Source organism: Phyllobates terribilis, unplaced genomic scaffold, assembly GCF_046119375.1.
Source record: "Phyllobates terribilis strain yellow unplaced genomic scaffold, ASM4611937v1 Scaffold_8__6_contigs__length_399053987, whole genome shotgun sequence".
NCBI lineage: Eukaryota > Metazoa > Chordata > Amphibia > Anura > Dendrobatidae > Phyllobates > Phyllobates terribilis.
This window is the reverse complement of record NW_027362768.1, coordinates 128,145,913-128,171,521: the sequence shown is the minus strand read 5'-3', so window position 1 is coordinate 128,171,521 and position 25,609 is coordinate 128,145,913. Positions and strand designations below refer to the sequence as shown.

General features: G+C 45.9%; 1 protein-coding gene across 2 annotated transcripts in view; it reads left to right on the top strand.

The window, feature by feature from the left end:
- ACBD6 (acyl-CoA binding domain containing 6) overlaps nucleotides 1-25,609 on the top strand; it is a 107,283-nt gene that overhangs the window by 26,915 nt on the left and 54,759 nt on the right. For both annotated transcript variants that reach the window (XM_073643282.1, XM_073643283.1), the window contains exons 4-5: nucleotides 17,105-17,190; nucleotides 20,201-20,306. In XM_073643282.1, the coding sequence (XP_073499383.1) occupies nucleotides 17,105-17,190; nucleotides 20,201-20,306 (192 nt within the window). The remainder of the gene's footprint in view (nucleotides 1-17,104; nucleotides 17,191-20,200; nucleotides 20,307-25,609) is intronic.

Genomic DNA, 25,609 nt, shown 5'->3' with positions numbered 1-25,609 from the left:
TGGTTTGCTGGCATGGTCGTGTAAATGGAGAATGACGCATAACATGGACCTGCAGCCTAACAAAAGCTGTGTACAATATACAAGTGTGTGTGGTTCAGTCTGGGGTTCCTATCTATATAGCATTGCTCCATAAAAATACACCATCCCTGACTGGCTTTATTGTAAGTCCGTGGAATATCTCAGGATTTATTAATGTACATTTTAAAAGAGATCCGAGCGGCCTGTTCAACACCTAAAACAAAAGCCCCAGTGTAGGCCGATCTCAGGTCCTCCTGCTCTTTGGCCTTTTTTATCTTCAGGAAAGCCTTGTGCCTGTGTAAAGTGGTTTTGAATTCTCTTGTATTAACCTTTTGCCACTTTATAGGAAGCTTTCCCATTAATCCAGCTCTGAGATCATCCCGACTTATTTCTGTATTTGCAATACCACCTCTGTCCACTGAGTGGTGCTGCAGCACAAGGCAAAGTCATAAACTTGTGTATCTCCTGGTATGTAACAAATATGTTAGCTGACAAATAGGAGTCACATCTTGTAGCTGTCATTGGTGTACACCGGTGGGGGGGATTATTTGCAGTGTATTGGAAAAACTACTGGTTATAAAGGTAATCTCCAAATATGTTCATCAGACAACTGACCAGCAGGGGGCAGCAGCACACTTTTTGTGTTTTTTCTTTCAAATTTTCTTATTTTATCTTAATAAATTTGGGATGGGATCTTTAGTTTGACTTCTGTTTCATTCCAAGATGCATCTGTTTTCCATCACTTATTTCATGAGAACTAGTACTGTATATATGGCCTCTTATGGTTGATGATTGGGGGTCTGATACCCTGGCTTCCTTCCGTTCTGTAGAATAGAGGGGCTGTGATGCTTCCTTGTCTATAAAGGTGAGTGTCTGGTATTGAAGATCGGCCCCTTTATTGTGACATTTTGGGTGTTAAATCCCCCCCAGTGGATGACTAGAAATGAGCGATTAGATTCTCGTTGCCCTGGTCCATCGTCCAGTCCTATGTAGCAGCTGAATATAACCTTTGTGCTTGGTATCTCTGGTGCTTACTAGGCCCTAGGATATCATGACATCAGGGGTCGGGGGGTCTAGTAAGCGTAGCATTCTCCTGAGTGGCTGCAAAAGAGAACCTACTGGCCACTAGCCCGGAGCAGCGAGAATCATATTGCTCATGTCCTGAGGATATTCTAAGCATTTTACAATTGGCTTTTCAGCAGCTGATGGGAGTAGTTGCTACTTAGAAATGTTAAGTTACCTGATCTTATAGTGATGGATCGCGTTGCCATTTTTGTAAAAATTTGTCTGGCTGGTACCTGTAGGGTCCGACTATACAGCGGCCAGTGCTTTGGCTCCGCTGCTGACATGTTTAGACCAAGGATCTGCCCCATTCGGCACTTCCGTTGTTGCAGGACTACAACTCTCAGCATTCTCTGTTCGGAGTTGAACACACCAGTTATAGTGACAGGTTGCCTGACCCCAGGGCTTGACATTGTATGTGTTTTCACTCTATATTTGTCTACTTTTCATGTCATGCTTTTTGGCCTAAGATGTGCAAAAATAAATACAAATACCAACCTATATTTTTTTTTTATGGCTCCACAAAAATAAGTATATAATTGTACTCCATTCTTCTATATATACCTCTCGCCATATATTTGGGTCTCTGCCATTGACATTCGTTGTTGGGGGGGGATGTTTGTTTTTTGTTTTTTTTATAAAATTTGTTGTTTTTGTGTGTTCAATCCCTCCTGCCAGAAGAAATACTTGGTAATATAGTTAACTGCGTCCTACCAGTGTCTGGCCTTATTATCGCACATTGCCGTCCTGCTATAGATGACAGTATGGTGTGACCAGAGGCTTGCTTCTTATTGGGAAGGTGCCCGGACCGTGATCCAGTATACACCTCACCATCCGATGAGTGTGGCCTCGGCCATGGTGCTGCAGATGTGGCCTATATCCGGCCTTACCAGCGCTGTGCACCATGCAGTATATAGTGTGTACAGATGGATATAGCGCAACAATGGCTGACTTCCTGCTGCCCAATAGAATAGGGGATTACTCTATAGCTGGATTGTCAAAGTGATTAAAAAGTCATTACATGCAATCACTGATTAACCTTCTCTAGAGAGGAGGAGGACGATGCAGTGTGACGTCACAGGGGGCTTGGAAGCAGGACGGACATTACAGATCCCATTAAGCCTTAGTTACAGTGTCAGTGGTTGGAAAGAGTGGGGTAGCCATTGCGGCTGCTGCTGACAAGTATTTTGGGTTGTTTTCTGTCGGTGTTTGTGAAATTTCTCATTGTTTAGCCTCTACGACGGCTTAATGGCTCCTAGAGGGGTGACACTGCCCCTTTTTAAGGTATATTCACATGAGGCAGATTGGTAGCAGACGTGGATTTCTGAAAAGAAGTGAAGCCGCGAACATTTTTTCCCTCGTTCTTCGCCCGCTTGTGAAGACTTTTTTTTTTTTTTTTTTTCTTAATAATCTTTGAATGCATCTAAAATTAAAAAAAATATATCAATATGTAAATTGTCTAAAGTAGAGATTTTTTTTTTAGGTTTTCAGCTCCCATAGCGGACTATATGTATCCATGGTAACAACTATAACCAAATTATTGTGTGACGTTGCACTTATGTTTTTGCTAATCTGACCAATGTATATTGGCAAGACCCAGATGGCAGGGAATATGCAGGAGCCAACTATAGAGCGCGTGATGGCAGCCTGTTACCATGGAGACACACAGCTCTGCCTAGGAGCTGTACACGCAAAAAAAGATTTTTGAATAAGACTATGTGCAAAGTTGACGCACGCACATGCACTTTGCAGTCTTATTTAAACAGATAAATATTTTTTTTACACTTCATGAAGGAAAACAATACAGATGATGCACAACAATATAAAGGATCTTAGCTGGTTGCTGCAGAAACATGTACGTGCAAATAAAACAGGTAAAAACACACCTTTTTCTTTTTTTAAAATTTTTTTTTTATAAATAAGAACAATAAGGCTGACGTCATTATGAATACATTTCTGCAATAAAATCTTCAGCATTTCTGCATTTAAACAGATTGACTTGGCAAAATTGAAATGCACTCTGGGGCGCTGCCTGGCACTCTGGGGCGCTGCCTGGCACTCTGGGGCGCTGCCTGGCACTCTGGGCGGAGATGTCCCCAGCTTCATGAATGCTGTTGCCTGTGATTGGCTCTCGTGGTCAGGTGACTTCAGTAGCTCATCTTTGCTGACATCACAGATGATGCCCTGTGGAAGTCACCTGACCACAGCAGCCAATCACTGGCTATCCTGCTGCTTGCATAGTGAAATCCTCCCTGCGGTGTAGCCGCAGACCACAGAGCAGCCTACACTCACATCTAGAAGTATGTGGATGAGATTGAGTTAGAGCTCGCCCGCTTTGCGTGTACTGGGAAAGGCTGTGAGTATATATGTTCAAAAAATCTGCACCAAATGCACAATGTGTGACCCCAGCCTTATCCATGCATGTAAGCAGGCAAGGAGAAGCCGCCGAGGACCCGCCTGTACAGCTAGTCACCCATGTGGCCTGGTCTACAGTCGCTATTGAAAGTGTTTTTTTCTCTGAAACGCCGCAGCGGTGTGGCTGAGATCGGGCAGCATGCATCACCGGTCAGGCTCCATTTAAAGAATTTTGTGCATCTGTTAACTCCAGTCCGGCCGCGACACACACTTGTTATCCTACCGGGTATTGGCTTATTGGCTGGACAGGCTCAGCCACACTGTGTCCTGCCATACTAGGCCCATATTGTATCCTCTGTATAAGTGTGCCTGCTGGTTGCGCTGTCAGTCACTGATGCGACCGCCCTCCGGACCAAAGATCCCAGAAAGTGCAGCATTACATAATGAAAACACGGGTTAGTCTGAATGTTTGTGGGTTTTTTTTCTCACAAAACTATATATCACTCTGCTCCCCCTGCTCTATAACATGGTGCCGCAGATTGGACTGCATATTCATAGTGATGGGTCCCCTGTAATGTGCTGATTAGACTGATACCCCAGTAATACAGCAGATGGCCGTCTGACAAGTGCTAGAAAAATTTTTTTTTTTATGCAGAGCACAGGAACCGAATCTGCAGCCCAGGAGTGAGGGTTATGACATACGGGGATAGACTTGTGCTAGGACCTTCACAGAGAACTGAGAGTTGTCGGCTCACCCTGTATTGACTATTGTACGGCAAAGCTCTGACCCATCAGTGATCACAGAAACACATGATTATTTAGTTTTAAAATCATGGATCATAATATACAACGAAGACAGAGGATCTCCATGTAACGCGTTTCAGGCCAATATGATTCTTGGTCATAACATAGGTGGAAATGTTCTTAATACTCCACTACATGTCTCACATATGTAATAATGCCTTGCTAATATTTTAAGAAACAAGCTCGACGGTATTGGCCCATAGAATAGATAGAGTGCAGTCTCCAAAATATGGTCTATTTATAAGACCACCTGTCGCCCCCTCCCCGTGTTTGTCCATTTTACCATATTGCGCATGAAATCCTAATTCTGGAGCGTGTTTTCTTACAGTTCACTGTTCCTCTGTTATTCCTCCTAGACCTTTATGACTAAATTGACAAGTAGGCGTTACCAGTAAGGGGGCGGCGTGTGCACGTGCACTCTGACACTGCCCATTTAGTGGTGACGGGCTGTAGGTCATGTAGTGGATTGGTTACACCACATTGTAAATTAATTCATTTAATATATTGCCAGGAGTGATTACAGAGGAACAGTGCAATGCCGAGATCTCCGAAAACAAATGTCCCAGAATTGTTAATTTAAAAGGGAATATAAGAAATTAGTAACTCAGGAGAGTTGTCGGGTCCTGTTAAAACCCAAACCCTTGTCCGTGCACGGTGGGTAATGGGAACCTTATATTTATATTGTGCCAGTTCTGAGAGCAGCGAGGAGGTGACACCGCTCTGATCACAATGCTCTTTAATCTGGAAAATGATCCCACAAGACATTGAGCCATCTGCTGGTGCACGGCCCCCTCCTCTGCTGGTGCGCGGCCCCCTCCTCTGCAGAGTCGGATACTTCACTCTTGGAGCCCAGGGGAGCAGTTTGTGAATTAATATGTTATGGTTGCAGTGGGAGTAAGTTGTCTCTCTGTGTTTTGTTAACTGCCCATCTCGGCTCTATGCACATCATTTCCTTCCTTCCCTATGGGACAAGTAAAAACCTAAGCGGGTAAGTGGGACTGTCTCCTTCCACCAGGAAGACCCCGTCACCGCCAGCTTTCTCCGAGCCGGCTCTGCACACAAACACTCGCCCTCCTGTCATCTGCCAGAGCGATGCAGCGATTTGGGCCAGGAGAATGCTGCTCCTGGGGGATCCTTTCCTCTCCAACTAATTGAATTATGGCTTTGGTGTCAGTATGCTAGGAATACAAATCATATCTGCGAGGGCGGGGGAGAGGAGCCACAAAGGACAGAGCTCGGGAGGCAATGGCAGCGGATTGCTTTATAGCAGAAAGCCTTTACTTACAGTAACACTATAGATTGCTGCACATTTACTAATCTATATATCTGATCTGTCAATTACTGCACCATCTCCATGCTGGGTTCTAATACAAGAATTGCACCGGACCGTTTACTTCTATGATGTTAAAATAAAAGTATCCTGTGCGTTTGTTCCATGAGAGATTTTAATGAGGGTCGGTGTAAAAACATTTCCTACAACAGCTTGCATGGCACCCAACATCGAGGTAGTCTTCTAACTACTGGTGCAAGGGAAAAACGGCCGGGCACTTATTGGGGGGGCTTTTTTATTTTTTGGAAGCCATTGTAAGAAACCTTTTGTATGGAAGACTGCACAAGGGCCCCATTAACACATTCATGTTTCATGAACCACGTTTTTCACGTTGGACCATGTACCCGTCATCTGTGGGGCTGTTCCCTTGTCCTTGTTAGTTTGCAGACAAAGCGTCCGACAAAAAAAAAAAACAACTCAAAAACGGAGGCCTGTCTGTTTTTAATTCGAGTCATGGATAGACGCACACATCCAGATCAATGTGTCCAATAATAAAAAATAAACATGATCAATGTGTCATCTGTGTGCTGTCCAGGTAAAACAGAAAGTCTATGGTCACTATGTGGCTTTGGTAGACTGCAATGTCACAAATCTCGTGTATTTGAAGCACAAGTTGGGAATAATACTGTGAATATAGGGGAATCATGAGCGTGCCAGAACTGTAAAAGGGGAAAAAAAAGCCCTGGACCGCACATCCAAAAACCATACATTGATCTAATGCTGCTAGGCAAAACTGAACATGAGGGTTTTACTGTAACATTCTGATCAGACTGTGTGACGCCCACTGCCACGTCACGGTGAACTTCTTAGCGACTAGTCTTAAAAGTGCAGGGCCACATGCCCCACAGTCCTCATGACTCCAGGCCACATCACTGCACAAAAAAATAACCTCACCTTCCACATGTTCTCAAACTGAGCTGAGAGCAAAAAATAGGAGGCGCCCGTCTTGCAGTCTCCTGCTAATTTAAAAACCTCTGGGTCAAATGGGAGGAGCTCTGGTCCAAGCAAAACCGGAGGGGACAGTAGTGCAATATGCCTGAACTGTACAAAAAAAGACATGGGCTGCACATCCAAAAATCACACACTGCTCTTATGCCGCTAGACATTTTTTAAGAAGTGTTTCTGTCTATATTTGCTCTCGGCTCAGTCTGAGAACATGTGGGAGGTGACGCTGTGGTTTTTTTTTATTTTTTTTTTTTTTATCTATTCGCTTGCTGTTGGTGCTGTGGTTTTGTGCCTATGAGTGTTGTGAGGCTCCAGGTCACCCCCCCCCCCCCCCCTCCGGTGCACTGACGCTGCACCTTTAAGACTAGCAACCCACTGTTAGTTTTGCTGTGACGTGGCAGTGAGCGTCACACAGTCTGATCAGAATATTACACTCAGAACCTCATGTTCAGTTTTGTAACTTTTTGCCTAATATCATTAAATCAATGTGTGATTTTTGGATGTGCGGTCCGGGGCTTTTTATCTACAGTTCTGGCATATTGCATTATAGGACCCTCTTTTTTTTTTTTTTTTTTTTTTTTTTTTTTTTGCTTGGACCAGCACGCCTCCCACTTGTCCCAGGTGTTTTGTAAAATATCAGGAGGAGACTGCAAGAGGGGCTCCTCCAACCTTTTGCTCTGTCTGAGAACATGTGGAAGGTGAGGATTATTTTTGTTTTTGTATTTTTTTAGATTTATTCACTTGGGGTAGTTGCTTTGTGGTGGCCGTTGGTTATGTGATCTGGAGACATGAGGACTCGGGCTCTCCGCATAGGTGCTGTGAGGGACCAGGTCACATGAAGTGACTGACGGCAGATTTTTTTATTTTTTTTTTTGTTTCCTGCTCAGAAAACTCCTTTAGGCCACGTGCACATGTTAAATATGAATTTCTTTACATTAGCCTGCACTTTGCTGAACGCTGCTGGGAGAAAATGAACTTTAGTCCCCCCGCAGCATTCCGGTTTCAGCTAAGGGGGCGGCGCCGGCGCGGGTTCAGTCACTGCTCTGAGTATACAGAACTGCGGCCATGACCCCCGACCCTACAGCCTGCCCTAATACAGAGCCAGTGTCAGTCGGTGTCAGGGGCGCGGTTACAGCTGCAGTTCTATATATTCAGAGCAGTGAATGCCCCCGTGACTGAAACCAAATGCTGCCGGGGATAAAGTTAATTTTCTCCCTTCAGCATTCGGCTAAGTGCAGGCGCCGGGCAGCATAACGATGCTGTTAACCTGCAGATTAATTCCAGATCTGCAGGTTGTGTTTTTTTTCTGGTGATAGGGTCCTTTTAAATAGAGATGGGAGAATCGATTCAGCCGCACCCCATATGTGGTTAAAAACTGCTGTTTGGGCACACAGGAGCTCATAAGGAAAGGGGGTCTATTTGTCTTTCGAAGTGTCAATTTTGGCCGGAATAGATTGTGTACTCCATTTCACAATTTTAGAGCCCCTGAAGTGCCAAAGCGGGAGAAATTGCCCACAAGGAATCTGCACCCCTCAAGAAGTTTTTTTTTTTAGGTTTGCTACTTTTACACACTAAAAACAGTTATTTTTTGCATAACCATATTTTTAAATTGAGATGTTTTTATTCTCACCATTTTTGGGGTACATAACCTTTTAATTTACTTTTATGATTGTGGGAGACTGAATGAACAAATAAACAGCAATTCACAAACAGGTGATTTATTTTTTTTATTTCATTCACCATGCAATAAATTGATAATGTAACTTTTGTTCTTTTGCTCAGTATGATCTGATACCCAATTTATATAGGTTTGTAATTTGCTACATTTACACACTTACAAAAACAATTTATCACTACATTTTGAAAGCGGTAACTTTTTTTTTATTGAAAAGAAACAGCTTTTTTTTTATTTTTATCGATGAAAAACTTATTTTTCTCATATTAAACAAATGAAAAACCGACTTCTGAATGAGGCCTTAGTCTCAATTTACACAACCTCGGTTCATGGTCCGTGTACGGATCACAACGTCAGGACCAACTGTGGGTGACTAACAAGTCTCATGTATGAAACTTAGTTCTGTTCAGATTGAATGTTTGTGAACCCTACACAATTGTCGCCATTTCTGCATAAATTTGACCTAAAACTACATCCGTTTTTCACAAAAGGCCTAAAAGTAGATAAAGAAAACCAAACAAAGGATTCCAAATTTTGGACTTTTTTTTTTATTGAAGAAAATGATCCAATATCACATGTCAGTGATTGCAATAGTTTATGAACTGCATCTAAACACTTCCAGTAATTCTTGATTAGTCCTTCACATCGGCTGGTAGGAATTTTAGCCTGTTCCTCTCTATAAAACAGCATAAACTCTGTTATGTTAGTTTTCTCCCATGAACTGCTCACGTCTGGTCCTTCCACAACATTCTGTAGGATTACGGACAGGCCCCAACCTTGATGCTACGTCCGTCGTTTTTCAAGGGTGGTGCGAGGCTGTAATACAGTGCTTTTTCGTTTTCCAAATCTAACGCTTCTCATTGAAAGGGAATCTGTCAGCAGGTTTTCTCTACCCCATCTGAGAGCAGCATGATGTAGGGCAGAGACCCTGATTCTAGTGATGTCACTTATTTTACCAGTTACTACAGTTTTGCTTAAAAACGGTTTTATCTATCAGATCTACCAGTTGTCTGAATGCTGAGCTCTGTATTAGGCTTAAAAAAAAAAGAAGACAGAAATGCATCAGGCCCTATGTTTATTCAGTGAACACAATACATTCTACATTTTTCAGTCTTTGAGTCAAAAACAGGAATAGAAAAAATGTGGAGAAATAACATTTTACTTTACTCTTTTCCTTCTTGCTTTGAAAAGCTGCATCAAAAATTGCATTGTGATTCTAAAAAATAAAAATACTGAGCAAAACCATCCTTAGCCTATATTCACAGGCAGCGTCTATGCTGCATTTTTTTTTCTGCAGTCAAAATCTCTTCTTGGCATATTTTATGGTATTTTTTTTTTGTATGGTTTTGGGCTTTTTTTTGTGATGATCACAAGCGCTTTCTCTACAGTACATGTTTATTTAATAAAGTTAGTTTAATTCACCAAAAACCTTTAAAAACCGCCGCAAAAATATTTGTTCCTTTTTTTTTTTCTTTTTCTGGTTTCTCATTGAATTCCATGGATGAAAAAACGCTGAAAAAATTGACCACCTACAAATTTCCAAAACGCTGCAGTTTTCTGCCTGCGATTGATTAATTGGTCAAATTTTCAGCTATTTCTGAATGGAAGAAAAGAATGCACCGCTGGTTTATTTGACGCCTGTTGTAATATTTTCTTTCGTCCTGCTCCTGACACCACCACCCTTCTTTATTCTATCAGGCGCTGCAGCACAAGACCCATTCAATTTACAATTTTTTTTTCATTCTTTTAAGTGTTTATAAACTTTGTTTATTATTACCTTTTGCTCAAACGTCTTAGTTTTTCTATTTCTTTAGTGGTCGGGGCTATAGCAAGCCTTATCAGTATGGAGGTAGCGAGCGAGCGCCTCAAGCCTCGGTGGTGACGTTTCCTTCTGGATACATGGAGATTAGGTGACAGCGTATAGAGAATTCCTCCACAACATGATCTTTTATCATTGCTAGACTGAGTGCTTAAATGATACTTGTGACGCTAAAGGGTTGATCCAGCCTTTCTCCTCGCTTTCCATTAACAGATTGCAGTCCCGTCTTTACTGGCAGTGATCTGCAGTTTATAGGAATCGCAACCAAGTGTATAAAACATCCCTGGCACACGAGGAGTTACACAGGCCCCTCCGTATTCTCATTGCAACCTGTGGCTATAATTTTGCTTTCTAGCTTGCTGCCAAGCTCTTAGCTGCTAGTATTCAGGTATGTAAATGGGGAGACCGGAGCAGACGTACATTTGCATAAAATAACAGCGCCATTTAGGAACATCTGTCACCAGGGAAGTCTGTAGAGACAGAGGCGCTTTATTGTTTATCAGGGCTGCATCGGGCTCTTTAATCCATGCACCCCTCCCTTCACTCAGCTGGGAAGTGTACCAGACACATGTCCTGGATGGACAGAAATCTGCCCGGCACGATGAATGCGGACACAACATGGAGCCGTGTGCCAGACCCAACATATGAAGGACCTTCTACTTGGGTCCATGCTTGTATAAGTAGCATGGCCGCCACCTGCTTAGTATTAGGACTAGAGGCGGACAAGGATATTCCATCAAGTGGAAATGATTTAAAGTCCTGCATTGAATAAGTGTCTGACAAATGGTTGTTTGGCCAATTGGTATTCCTCCCGACCTCCCCATTAACATACGAGCGGGGATCTGTCGAGTGTGCATGGGTTCTCACGGACAGAGGAATGAGCCACTGCCTGACCGATCTGGCAGAGTCTTATCTATTTGGAGATTGAAAGTAATGGAGAAACAAATAGGTTAATTCTGTGCTGCCATGTATGAAGGATGAGGGATGCCAATCCGAGTTTAAGTGGTTTATTTAGTCAACTCGTTTCGAAGTGTGTACACTTCTTCCTCAGGACAACCACGATAGCAATATAGTCAGCAGAAGCCGGTATAAATAGAGAAAACACTTGAAAAAAGGCGGCTGACTGTATTGCTATTGTGGTTGTCCTGAGGAAGAAGTGTACACACTTCGAAACGCATTGACTAAATAAACCACTTAAACTCGGATTGGCATCCCTCATACATGGCAGCGCAGAATTAACCCATTTGTTTCTCCATTACCTGTACTTTTCACCCCCTCGTGGGTCTGCTGCACCCTAAGCTTTATTAGTTGTTGTGTGAACACAACCTGACCAGGTCAGCACTAATAAGTTATTTTCTCAATATTGTCACCCAGATAAGATCCTATTTTTGCGCTTTGTGTCTTTCCAGTTCTCTCTTTACTTTTATCTATTTGGAGAACATGTTAAAACCCAACATGGTCCATTGTATTTCCGCTCAACATCCACCACCAGTCTCTGACATTCGCCACCTTAAAACTTGACATACGTTTGAGACGATTGTTCCATGCATGGATGACTTGTGAGGGGTGTAGCCATGGACAGATTTGAACTAACAACCAGTTGATGTCTGTTGGGCTTCCATTCATAGTCTTTTTTTGGTCAGTGTGAATGACCTTTCAACTTCAGAATCCCTACAATGCCTGAACAATCCAACATGGCAGATCAGCTTTTCGACAGCGATCTACCCTCAGCATTTGTCACAAAAGGTGGTGATGGTCGGCACGAAAATGGTCTAACTGCAAAACAAAACCTTTAAAGTATGGTGAAGTGTTTGTCCAGGCAAAAGGTGATCATTACTTGGGGCTTTGGTTCTGTAAAAATAATAAAATATATTCTACTCGCCTGCCATCATCCTTGTTGATCCAGCACAGGCTGCTCTGTGGCCTGCGCCACAAGCGGTGACCGTATTGTTCAACCAGCCACAGGACTTCTGCTTGTGATAGGGTGCAGCAGTCAGGCGCCTTGGCTCATAGTTGAAGTCACCTGACTGTTGCAGCCTATCACAAGCAGCGGCGGTCCTGTTGCTGGTTGAGTTCCACTGTCTTTGCTTCCTGTGACGGTGCAGATCACGGAGCAGCCGTGTGGGAGCTGTAATCGTTTTCTTTCTAGTTCTCTCTGTATTTCTCGTACAGCTGGACCCCAGCCAATACAGCCGTCAACTATCCCACCTTTGTGGAAGAAATACTCTGTAATAATGCGACTCTGATCCAAGATGACAATATCGACATTAACTGATATCTACCAGGAAATAGGTGTCTGACCTGGGGTCATAAAACGCAAAGTCGTACCGCCGAATGTCTTCTCTGTACTGCAGCTACAGAAAGCGATCTGAAAAGCGTAAATGGCTGCTTCATAGAGATTGGCTGTATGATTTTAGTAAGAGTGTTTGTGAGAGGTTAATGTCACAAGCTCAGAGAGTGTTGTGTACCCGGGAAATGGTAAGTGGGGTCCGTAATGTATTCTCCGTCGTCTTCATGCCGTACTCTGCTGGTTCTCGTTTACCTGACTGCTGCCTTTTAATGTCCTGCTCACTGGGAATTTACAGCTCTGCAGCGTTATTTATTGCTCGCCGTCCGCTGCAGATGGACAGTTGAAATATAGCATTGGCTGTCACTGGAAATGTGTGTTTTCAGACATGGGACTGGGCTCATCCTTATTCCGGTATTACACAGTGATGGATGGCATCTAAACGTTTTGGGAAATGGGTTTAATGCTGCCTCAGCCATGTCCCCGGTTGCCTGTGTTTAATGAGCCTCCAGTACCCCTTCATTTGTATCCCTCGCAGTTAGAGGGGCTGTACTTTGTTGAAATATTGCAATGATTTCGCTCCTTATAAAATGGAAGCTAAAGTATGATCTTCTACTGTTGTTTGAAAATTAGGTACCCATTCCCAGAAGTGAGAAAACTGATTTTTTTTTATTACAATTACTGCACCCCAGTAAACTGATACGTTGCTGGAGTTAGGGTCTCTGCACCTACATTATGCTGCTGTCAGTTTAAGTAGCAAAAACCTGCTGACAGATTCCCTTGAAGAAAGATTTGTCTGGTAGTTTAACAATTTGAGAAAAATGTGCACCAGTAGATCTGATCTAGGATCGGATGGGCTCGTCGTCTTGGCTCTCAACACGCACCAATCTACTAGTCGCTATACGTGACCTTTGTCAAAATTGCTCAGAATCGGAAAGACGTCTTAATGTCCATTTATACTGCAGGATTATTGTAAACAAGTGTGCTCCTAGAAGCGATAATTTCACCGTAATCTTTCCTTCTAAACAGGCTGCTGATCACTTGGCAAATGAGCAAAATAGTCATTTGTCGGGTGAAATGATCTTTTGTGCTGCTCAAAAGATCATTGTTCTTGGCAGCACATTGTCCTGTGTAAGCGTGCTGCAGAGAGCAGTGGTAGTCTATACTCACTGAACTATCTATTACAAATCAATCAGTGAGGATCTGAAGTTGGGTCGGCCTGTGTAATCAGGCTATTAAATAACACACAGTTGTAGACACGCGTTTCAGAATTTTTGTCCCTCGTTAGCATAGAGCGTGGCGATGGTCAGGTGGGTAAGGGTCTGTGTATATGGGCCGTCCTGGGGCACTAAACGACTGCCGATCAGCTGCTTGTTTGGTGATCGGCAGTCATTTAATGCCCAAGGTAATGGTCGGCCCTTGTAAATGGACCCTTACCCAGCCGACCAGCACTATGCTCTGTGCTGACTTGAAACAAAAAATCTTAAACAGGTGTCTACAAATGAGTGTCTCTAGTTTGGGTGATATCCACAGTTAGGTTTAAAGACTGTAGTTGCACTGGCATTGAATTTCAGGTTAGCTTCCTATAGGTGGCACTAGGTAGACGGTTGTCTTCCATCTGGGGATAGCTAATTTGCATACTTTTTCTTTGGGAGCATTCACTGACAGGTTTTTTTCGTTATTGCAAGTTATACCCTGTCCTGTGGATAGATGATGACTTTCTGATCGGGTAGGCATTCGACCACTTCCAATCCAAAGAACAGGGCTTTGTGGTACCCCATTGTAATGGAGACATGACCGAGCATTTGTGCCACTGCTCCATCTGCTCTCTATTTGACTGCTGGAGATATCTGTGGCTCACAAGCGCTGCCACTGCTCTATCTATTCTCTATTTGACTGCTGGAGATATCTGTGACTCACAAGCGCTGCCACTGCTCCATCTATTCTCTATGTGACTGCTGGAGATATCTGTGGCTCACAAGCGCTGCCACTGCTCCATCTATTCTCTATTTGACTGTTGGAGAGATCTGTGGCTCACAAGTGCTGCCACTGCTCCATCTATTCTCTATGTGACTGCTGGAGATATTTGTGACTCGCAAGCACTACCACTGCTCCATCTATTCTCTATTTGACTGCTGGAGATATGTGTGGCTCACAAGCGCGGCCACTGCTCCATCTATTCTCTATTTGACTGCTGGAGATATGTGTCTCGCAAGCGCTGCCACAGCTCCATTCCAGCTAGGAATTTCAGATCTTGTGATTGAAATCGGTGGGTCTCCCAGCAGTCGGACCACCACCAATTAGCAAGTTCTCACACCTATCATTTGGAAATGTTGTAAATAACTCTTGAAATCTACATTGATTGCATAGAAGCCTCTGCTACACAACTGGTATAGGTCCACAAACAGTTGTGACTTTGGAAGTGTGTCTTCATACCATGGTTATGGGCGCAAGATGGGAGAGCAACAAAACTGAAGCATTTCCATTGTGTGAATGCACCCTTGCTCAGGTCCAGCTTGAATTAATTGTGTGTTGCCTGTAATTACACTTAAGCAAGTAAAGTCCTAGTACATCACTGGACACAGAAAAGAAATAAGTGCAAAACTATTATCCCCAGTGTTGTGATAACCTCCGTCATCACGGGAATGACTTGTAATGGCCTCATGGTTGTAGCGGTGGATCACTACTCTTCAAAACTAACGTGTTCAAAACACAAATGCGTACAAAGAAAAACATAATAAAAAATTAAGCTTTATTGAAAAGATACAAAATATACAAATAGTTTTTTTTTATATTATTTAAAGTGTGGGAAACCAGAATGTGGCACCAAAAAGCAATTGTATAGCAGGAGGTTAAGAGAAGATTGCAAAAATACATAATCTTTGTTGCATAAGCATGCACATGCAAAGCAGATAGCTTACAATACATGAAAAAAGGATCAATAATCTTATATAACAAGTGTTAATAAATATATATATATCGATTGATCAACAAGTTGAGGATGCTTCTTATTGCCTGTCACATGGTATCCACCCACAATGGAAAGTCAAAATATAGACAAGGTATCAACAGAGGTACATAAGTAGAGAGTGAGTGACCGCTGGCTGGTGCCTAAATCTGACGCGCGTTTCGGCGTATTGCCCCCAGATTAAGGCAATACGCGAAACGCGCGTCATGGATTAGGCACCAAATCCTGCCGTAGGTAACTCACTTGGTTCAGTCGAGACCTACGGCAACATCTGTAGCTTTCTGACTAGACAATGTCTGACACTTATGAGATCCAGCATTAAAGCCTTTTTTGTTTTGTTTTGTTTTTTTAAGTGCCCCATTCAAAATAAAACAGTCACTTCCCAGACCAACGCTGTTCCCCAACACTCACGAGAAAATCAGCAGCTGCTGACTTTCAGAATATTGTCAGAGCAGACATTTGCTCAGGCAGAATACTGACAGGCTGCAGGCGATCAGTGACTGCCGTAGAGATGTGACATAACAATGCTGGACCAGCGCTGGTCTTGGAGGGGAGTATATGTTCTTTGTTTGTTTTTTATATGAGGCACTTAATCTATTAAAGGGAATCTGTCAGCAGGTTTTTGCCATGTATTCTGAGAGCAGCACGATGTAGGGGTAGAGATCCTGATTCCAGCGATGTCTCTTACTAATCTGTGTTTTGCTGTATCAGCATGAGAATATCACTAGGGGACTAAGTGTCTCCTGGTCCAGCCTCACTCCCACCTCTGGTTATCAAATTTCGGTCAATATACACTGTACACAGAAAGCAGCCAATCAGTGGTGTGGGCGGGGTTATACAGGCTCTGCATTCTGAGCTCTGCTACATTTGCAGCAGAGAAATCTGTGCTTGTATCACAACTGCTGCACCCAGTAAACTAAGTGATGAATCAGGGTCTCTGCCCCTACACCATGCTGCTGTCAGATTAAATAGCAAAAACCTGCTGACAGATTCCCTTTAAGAAAGGGTTGTCTGGTAGTTTAACATGCAATAGATCTTATCTAGGCAGTAGATCTTAGATCTACAGTAGATCTTCTGTAGGATCTGACTAGATGGGCTCCTCGTCTTAGCACACAACACGCACCAGTCTACTAGTCTGTATACATGACCTTTGTCAAAATTGCTCAAAATCTTACTTTTCGCTCCAGGTTTTTTTTTTTTTCCCCACTTCCAACACTTTACCCTCAAGCACAGACTCTTCACTTGCTTCCTGAAATATCGCACCCCCTGACTGGTAACAGCTTCCTTATATAAGGTGCATGATTGGTCCTATAGCAGTCCCATGTATGTCCACGTACAGTGGAGGCAGCGTTATGGTTTGGGTTCATTTCTCTGTAAAAGCAGAGGCTACAATAAACGTTACAGGGAAAGCTATCTGCCGTCTGCAAGGGAACTGCATCTTGGGGGGGGAATGAATAAAATAACCACAAACTTCTGCGTAACCATTAGATTATTCACAGATTACAAATGATTGTGTTAGCCATAACACCTTTATTAACAGGGAGTCGCATGAATTCATTTGGTTTCCACACATTTGTCAATATTAAATATATTTTCTGCTTTTTTTGATACATTGGGTGAATTTATCAATGGTATCTGATACAAATTCTGTACAATTTGGTGCCATATGAATGAGCTGACCTATAACATCTAGCCATAGACGCTGAGCCTGCCGTAGTGAGAGCCATAACAACCGAAGAAATGAGCTTGTGCACCTGCAGGTCCATGGGCCTGGCGTTGCTCCTATGCCTTCAGATCATACTTGTGTTCACATTGCCCTTAATTCTGCTTGTTTCTTGCAGGCATCTGCAGAACCTGTTGAGAAGCACCAGACGGCCTTCGGGGGTCCGGTGGTCAGCCGCCTGTACCAGGTGCAGGAGACACTTAGGTAACTGGAGTGATGCCGCTTGTCTGAAGCCTCCTTTGATTTTTCACTTTGCTTAATTCTCTCTACATAACAGGTCCCCCACATTCCTCCGTGCTTCTTCTCCTCCCTCTCCTGCGTCCCATGAGGCTTTGCAGTAATCTATCAGAATTGAATTAATCCTTCTCACTCGGGCAGCCATCTGTCCTCTCCTCTCCGCTCAGGCCCGACTAGTTCCACCGCGGATGATTGATGGGCTCTGCAATTGATTAGTTGCTCTGCCAGATAAATGGACTGTTTTGGCATGAAGTATCACAGGTCAGGCAGTGTGGTCAGGCCGTTTAGGCTTTTGCTTTTAGAAGGAGATGTGCGCAGACTAGCAGAATTCAGATCGGACCGGACTACGTGCACATTTTTTTCTGGAGCACGTGCATGACGACGCAAGGATTTTGAAGACCATAAACCTTTATCTGTTTAGAAAAAAGCATCACATTTGTTGCAATGTCAATTGTGATCTTTAAATTTACGAGAAAAACTGGAAAAAAAAAGTGGCCATGTACATTGCTGGACAACATAGGAAATGACATGTATCTGTGTACATAGCAGAGGTAGAGGATCCAGACACCTGTAGCAATTAAAGCTGAAAAAGTAAGGATTTGATGCCCTGGCAGTGTGGTCAGGCTGTTTAGGCTTTTGCTTTTAGAAGGAGATGTGCGCAGAATTCAGATCTGACCGGACTACGCACACATTTTTTCTGGAGCACATTCATGACGACGCAAGGATTTTGAAGGCCATAAACTTTTTATCTGTTTCGGAAAAAAAACCATTACATTTGTTGCAAAGTAAATTGTGATCTTTTTGTTGTTCTCATAAATTTAAAGTGCCCATGTACATTGCTGGACAACATAGGAAATGACATGTCCCTGTGTATATAGCAGAGTCGGAGGATCCAGACACTTGTAGCAATTAAAGCTGAAAAAGTAAGGGTTTGATGTCCTGGCAGATCCGCTGCCTACTTAACATACTGGCACACGCTGGATAAGTGTGCGCCACTCCGTCCCCCAAGACCCCGTCCCCTCCACCTCCTGCAATGTGTTCAGCCCGGTGTTCATGCAGCCATGGAGCAGCTCAGCTGGTGTGAATAATTGCATGAGTGTAGGGTGTGTGCGCGCTTCACACCCCGGGGACTGCAGCCCCCATCATCCCGCATTCCCCCATTCTTATGAAAATGATCACTCTCGCACCATTGCCTAATCACACTAAGCAATTAAAAGCTCACTGCCTGCGGAGGGCTGCGGACGCTGCTCTTAATGAGCTTTTGCTTCTGTTGGCCCCTGAGAGGCGTTGAGCATCGTCTGATTAAAGACTGGAAATAATAACAGGTGATGTGACTCCAGGTCCCAGGAGGAACGTAAGGAAGTTGTTAGGACCTTTACGTACATTTCCTCTTCTTCACTTAGGGCCCATTGCTACGAAGATCTATTTTTTGTTTTTTTCTGTGTATGGTTCATTTGCACTTTATATTCTGTTCATTGACCATGTTTTTGTTTTTATTTTTTTAATACTGAGGGGCCCAATTCATTATTGCATTTGGGCCTTTCTTTCTCTTTTTTTTGGGTTGTTTTTGGTCCTTTTTCCATTTGAGCCTTATTCTTTTAATTTGCGTCTGTTTTATATGTGTTTTCCTGTTTGTGTTCACCGTTGGGAGCATGCTTAGAAGTTTTTCATCAATTGCTATTTTTATTGTACGCACATTTGAAATTTTTGCGACATTTTAGTGGAGCTGGCAACTTTTTGTTCAGAAAAAGGTAAAAGATAAAAATGGAGAGCGTTTTTATTGTAAGCAAAATTCATGAAGCGTGTGCTCCACCTTTGAAAAATTTGGCTCAAAAACAAAAAAAATAGAGAGAAACTAAAAACAGCAAATGATGAATCAGTTCCATAGGGTTTTGACGTCCGGGCTGTCCCTCAAAAGGGGTTATCCGCTACTTTTCACAATTTGCCCCTTTTTTGCCCGCTGAATGAACCCTTTAACATGGAACATTTATTAAAATACATTCATGATCATGTTCCGTTCTTAATGTGTAGGAAGCGGTCTCCTGATTTTCCCCCACAATCTGCTTTGCCCTTGGTTCTGTAACTATTTACATGCACATGAGGTGCTTTCAAAGACAAGTCCAGCAATACCTTTATATGGCCAGTCCATTCCTCCGTTATTGAGACATCACAGCATATAAATCGATATGTAAATGAGGCTGAAGTGCTTTTGGCACGTGGAAGCTCTTCCGAAGACACTGCTGTCCCCACCTGTATCCCCAGTGCTGCCGCCTCCTGCTTGCCTGACAGTTCATAGAGACTGCCAGTCAAGCAGGTGGCGGTGGCACTGGGCGAGGAATAGATTTGGGGGGGGGGGGGGGGAGCAGAGTCTTGGGAATAGCTTCCATGTGCCAAAAGCACTTCAGCCTCATTTACATATCGATTTAAATGCTGATTTCTCAGGAACTGACCGGCCAGATAAAGGTATTGCTGGACTTCTCTTTGAAAGAGCCTCATGTGCATATAAATAGTGAAATCTCGCTCACAGATTCCCTTTAAGTCGTGTAACGTAAAATTGGGAATGGGTTATGTAAACTTGGAAAGTAGAAGTAACATTATTACAAATCCTAATAGAATAAAATATGACTTGTGCTGGTGGCTAGAAATGAGTAGGAGGGCAGGTGAATGAAAAAATGGCTGAGCCAAAGTGGGAAAAAAATAGAAATAAGTTTATTTGGGGTATTGTTACATATAATAGGGGGAAGGGGAAGAATCAAAGCTTTGATTCTTCCCCTTCCCCCCTATTATATGTAACAATACCCCAAAAGTCCGGGAGTGACTAAGGCACCAGACAAAGGCGTTGTGCCGTAATTTGTGTCACTATCCACCATTTCAGCTCAGCCACGTGGCACAAACCACTACTTTAATGGAAATCTCATGTTTATTTTTTTAATGTTTGTGGCAACACTAACTAATGTATTCATTTTTTTTTTTGTAGAGATGAAGATAAGGACATCTTTGACTATTGCCGGGAAAATAACATTTCACGGATATCCCACGCCTTGTCTATGGGAACCATTGATGTAAATGTGGCAGACAATGAGGTGTGCAGTCAGTGTGACTATATATTGTGTGTATATGTACACTTTTTTGTCTTTTTTGCAAAGAGCTGGCTATTCCGATTTCTGACACTGGGTATAAATGTTAGGGTATGTGCACACGTTTATTTGCAACAGAAATTTCTTCATCTCTTAGTAGGAAAAACGCTGCGTAAAATAGGCTCGTTTTTGCCTCGTTTTTTACATACTTTTTTGTTGTAGATTTTTCCCACTCATTAGTATGGGTGAAACTTGCTGCAAAAACACTGAAAGAATTGACGCTGCAGAATTAAATCTGCAGCAAATATGCATGGAAAAGATAAGCAACGTGTGCATGAGACTTCAGGAATCCCATTCACTTTGCTGACACTAGGAAATCTGTGCAAGAAAAATTACAACAAAACCTTATCATGTGCCCAGACCCTAATAAAGTAAAAGCAGAATCCACAAATGTACAACATGTCTGTTATTGATCTGATTTGTAGATATAAACAAAAGCTGATAGCGCTCAAGCACCATCTGTGTATCATCTGAGTGCTGTCCTTGTGCCGTTTCCCCTGTGCATGGTGCTGCCCGCGTGCTGTCTCCCCTGTGCGTGGCGCTGCCTGCGCGCCGTCTCCCCTGTGCCCAGCGTCCGCTCTGTTATTGGCTTATGAGTAGTAATAAGCCGGCAGCAGAGAGGTGTCACTATACCCAGTGTGCAGGAGAACTACTGCAGCCTCCTCAGGTGACGTCACTGGTCTCTGCTTAGTATAGTGACACTGCTCTGCTTCTGGCTTATTATTATTCCTAAAACAACAGAGCGGCCGCTGTGCACAGGGGAGAGGGCGCAGGGACAGGCCTGTGCGCAGGGGAGAGGGCGCAGGGACAGGGCTGTGCACAGGGGAGAGGGCGCAGGGACAGGGCTGTGCACAGGGGAGAGGGCGCAGGGACAGGGCTGTGCACAGGGGAGAGGGCGCAGGGACAGGGCTGTGCACAGGGGAGAGGGCGCAGGGACAGGGCTGTGCACAGGGGAGAGGGCGCAGGGACAGGGCTGTGCACAGGGGAGAGGGCGCAGGGACAGGGCTGTGCACAGGGGAGAGGGCGCAGGGACAGGGCTGTGCACAGGGGAGAGGGCGCAGGGACAGGGCTGTGCACAGGGGAGAGGGCGCAGGGACAGGGCTGTGCACAGGGGAGAGGGCGCAGGGACAGGGCTGTGCACAGGGGAGAGGGCGCAGGGACAGGGCTGTGCACAGGGGAGGGAGCGCAGGTACAGGGCTGTGCACAGGGGAGAGGGCGCAGGGACAGGGCTGTGCACAGGGGAGAGGGCGCAGGGACAGGGCTGTGCGCAGGGGAGGGAGCGCAGGTACAGGGCTGTGCGCAGGGGAGAGGGCGCAGGGACAGGGCTGTGCGCAGGGGAGAGGGCGCAGGGACAGGGCTGTGCACAGGGGAGAGGGCGCAGGGACAGGGCTGTGCACAGGGGAGAGGGCGCAGGGACAGGGCTGTGCACAAGGGAGAGAGCGCAGGTACAGGCCTGTGCGCAGGGGAGAGGGCGCAGGGACAGGCCTGTGCTCAGGGGAGAGGGCGCAGGGACAGGGCTGTGCGCAGGGGAGAGGGCGCAGGGACAGGGCTGTGCGCAGGGGAGAGGGCGCAGGGACAGGGCTGTGCGCAGGGGAGAGGGCGCAGGGACAGGGCTGTGCGCAGGTACAGGCCTGTGCGCAGGGGAGAAGGCGCAGGTACAGGCCTGTGCGCAGGGGAGAAGGCGCAGGTACAGGCCTGTGCACAGGGGAGAGGGCGCAGGGACAGGCCTGTGCGCAGGTGAGAGGGCGCAGGGACAGGGCTGTGCACAGGGGAGAGGGCGCAGGGACAGGGCTGTGCACAGGGGAGAGGGCGCAGGGACAGGGCTGTGCACAGGGGAGAGGGCGCAGGGACAGGGCTGTGCACAGGGGAGAGGGCGCAGGGACAGGGCTGTGCACAGGGGAGGGAGCGCAGGGACAGGGCTGTGCACAGGGGAGAGGGCGCAGGGACAGGGCTGTGCACAGGGGAGAGGGCGCAGGGACAGGGCTGTGCGCAGGGGAGGGAGCGCAGGTACAGGGCTGTGCGCAGGGGAGAGGGCGCAGGGACAGGGCTGTGCACAGGGGAGAGGGCGCAGGGACAGGGCTGTGCACAAGGGAGAGAGCGCAGGTACAGGCCTGTGCGCAGGGGAGAGGGCGCAGGGACAGGGCTGTGCGCAGGGGAGAGGGCGCAGGGACAGGGCTGTGCGCAGGGGAGAGGGCGCAGGGACAGGGCTGTGCGCAGGGGAGAGGGCGCAGGGACAGGGCTGTGCGCAGGGGAGAGGGCGCAGGGACAGGGCTGTGCGCAGGGGAGAAGGCGCAGGTACAGGCCTGTGCACAGGGGAGAGGGCGCAGGGACAGGCCTGTGCGCGGGGGAGAGGGCGCAGGGACAGGCCTGTGCGCGGGGGAGAGGGCGCAGGGACAGGCCTGTGCGCGGGGGAGAGGGCGCAGGGACAGGCCTGTGCGCGGGGGAGAGGGCGCAGGGACAGGCCTGTGCGCGGGGGAGAGGGCGCAGGGACAGGCCTGGGCGCAGGGACAGGGCTGGGCGCAGGGGAGAGGGCGCAGGGACAGGGCTGGGCGCAGGGGAGAGGGCGCAGGGACAGCGCAGCCCCTGAAGCAGGCGTCACTGATGACACTTCGTTGCAGGGAGGGGGCAGGGGCTTTGACACTGACCACAGACTTTGCCCCCCTGATGATGCTTTAAGTATCCAGCATGCACTGGGGATACTGAAACGAATCATCAGACAGGAAATAGTGTAGTTGGGGAATGGAAGTGAATTTTTAAAGCAAGTATATTCGATAATGGCTTAGATTATGGGACTAAATAGATAGTAAGTTAGTAGCAAAATGAATTTGCTTTCTAACCCCCCCCCCCCCTTTAATGGGTAGGAGAAGCTTGGATTTTTTTTTCTTGCAGAGCTTATTTTACATTAAAGGGGACGTTACCAGTGTGAGACATGTAATGACTGACAGTCTGCTCTCCTGATCTACATGGCTCACACTGGTAACGCCGTCCTTCATTTAAAATAAGCTCTGGAGGCAGATTCTCAGGAGATCTATGTTCGGCCCATAGATCTTAACAGCTCATGTACATGTTAAAATAAACGTAGATTTCTCTAGATTAAGACATCGGATCTCAGATATCAAGGTATCATGTTATTCAGCTTCCTATGACTTGCATGCCCATATAGACGGCTTAGCAGGGATGATCCTACTTAAAGATTCCCTTTATTATACCTTTGCCGATGTAGATGGCACGAGCTTCTGAGCTTAGTGATTGGCTGCAGCGAAGTCAGCGTGACTACACCGTTGGAAGCAAACAGAGCAGAGATGGCAGAGCTCAGTAATAGGCATCAGTGCTGTCCATGTGAGGATACTGCTGCAGCCCAAGACCAGGGTAGTGGACCAGGGAGGGGAGAGTAAAGCGCAGTTTGTTTATATTTTAACAATGAACTCGTGTAAGGAAATGTTTTCTGAGCGACCAACCCTTTTAATGTATACCGTATTTTTTGGACTATAAGACGCACCGGACCATAAGACGCACCTAGGTTTTAGAGGAGGAAAATAGAGGGAAAAAAATTAAGCAAAAATGTGGTCATGATGCCCTGTTAAGGGGGAGAGGGTCTGCTACTGACACTGTTATAGGGGTAATGTCCCCCAATTCTGTTAATATTCCCCATCCTGGTATATATGGCCCCCTCCTTCCTGTTATACGTGGCCCTCATCCCCATCCTGGTATGTATGGCACCCCTCATCCCCATCCTGGTATGTATGGCACCCCTCATCCCCATCCTGGTATGTATGGCACCCCTCATCCCCATCCTGAAATGCATGGCACCCCTCATCCCCATCCTGGTATGTATGGCACCCCTCATAACCACACTGGTATGTATGGCAACCCTCATCCCCATCCTCGTGTGTATGCCACCCCTCATCCCCACCTGGTATGTATGGCACCCTTCATCCCTCTTCCTGGTATGTATGGCACCCTTCATCCCTCTTCCTGGTATGTATGGCACCCCTCATCCCTCATCCTGGTATGTATGGCACCCTTCATCCCTCATCCTGGAATGTATGGCACCCTTCATCCCTCATCCTGGAATGTATGGCACCCTTCATCCCTCATCCTGGTATGTATGGCACCCTTCATCCCTCATCCTGGTATGTATGGCACCCTTCATCCCTCATCCTGGTATGTATGGCACCCTTCATCTCTCATTCTGGTATGTATGGCACCCTTCGTCCCTCATCTTGCTATGTATGGCACCCTTCATCCTGGTATGTATGGCACCCTTCATCCCTCATCCTGGTATGTATGGCCCCCTCTTCCTGGTATGTATGGCCCCTCTCATCCCTCTTCCTGGTATGTATGGCCCCTCTCATCCCTCTTCCTGGTATGTATGGCCCCTCTCATCCCTCTTCCTGGTATGTATGGCCCCCCTCATCCCTCTTCCTGGTATGTATGGCCCCCCTCATCCCTCTTCCTGGTATGTATGGCCCCCCTCATCCCTCTTCCTGGTATGTATGGCCCCCCTCATCCCTCTTCCTGGTATGTATGGCCCCCCTCATCCCTCTTCCTGGTATGTATGGCATCCCGCATCGATCTTCCTGGTATGTATGGCATCCCGCATCGATCTTCCTGGTATGTATGGCATCCCGCATCGATCTTCCTGGTATGTATGGCATCCCGCATCCATCTTCCTGGTATGTATGGCATCCCGGATCCATCTTCCTGGTATGTATGGCATCCCGCATCCATCTTCCTGGTATGTATGGCATCCCGCATCCATCTTCCTGATATGTATGGCATCCCTCTTCCTGGTATGTATGGCATCCCTCTTCCTGGTATGTATGGCATCCCTCTTCCTGGTATGTATGGCATCCCTCTTCCTGGTATGTATGGCATCCCTCTTCCTGGTATGTATGGCATCCCTCTTCCTGGTATGTATGGCATCCCTCTTCCTGGTATGTATGGCATCCCTCTTCCTGGTATGTATGACATCCCTCTTCCTGGTATGTATGACATCCCTCTTCCTGGTATGTATGACATCCCTCTTCCTGGTATGTATGACATCCCTCTTCCTGGTATGTATGGCACCCCTCTTCCTGGTATGTATGGCACCCTTCATCCCTCTTACTGGTATGTATGGCACCCTTCATCCCTCTTACTGGTATGTATGGCACCCTTCATCCCTCTTCCTGGTATGTATGGCACCCTTCATCCCTCTTCCTGGTATGTATGGCACCCTTCATCCCTCTTCCTGGTATGTATGGCAT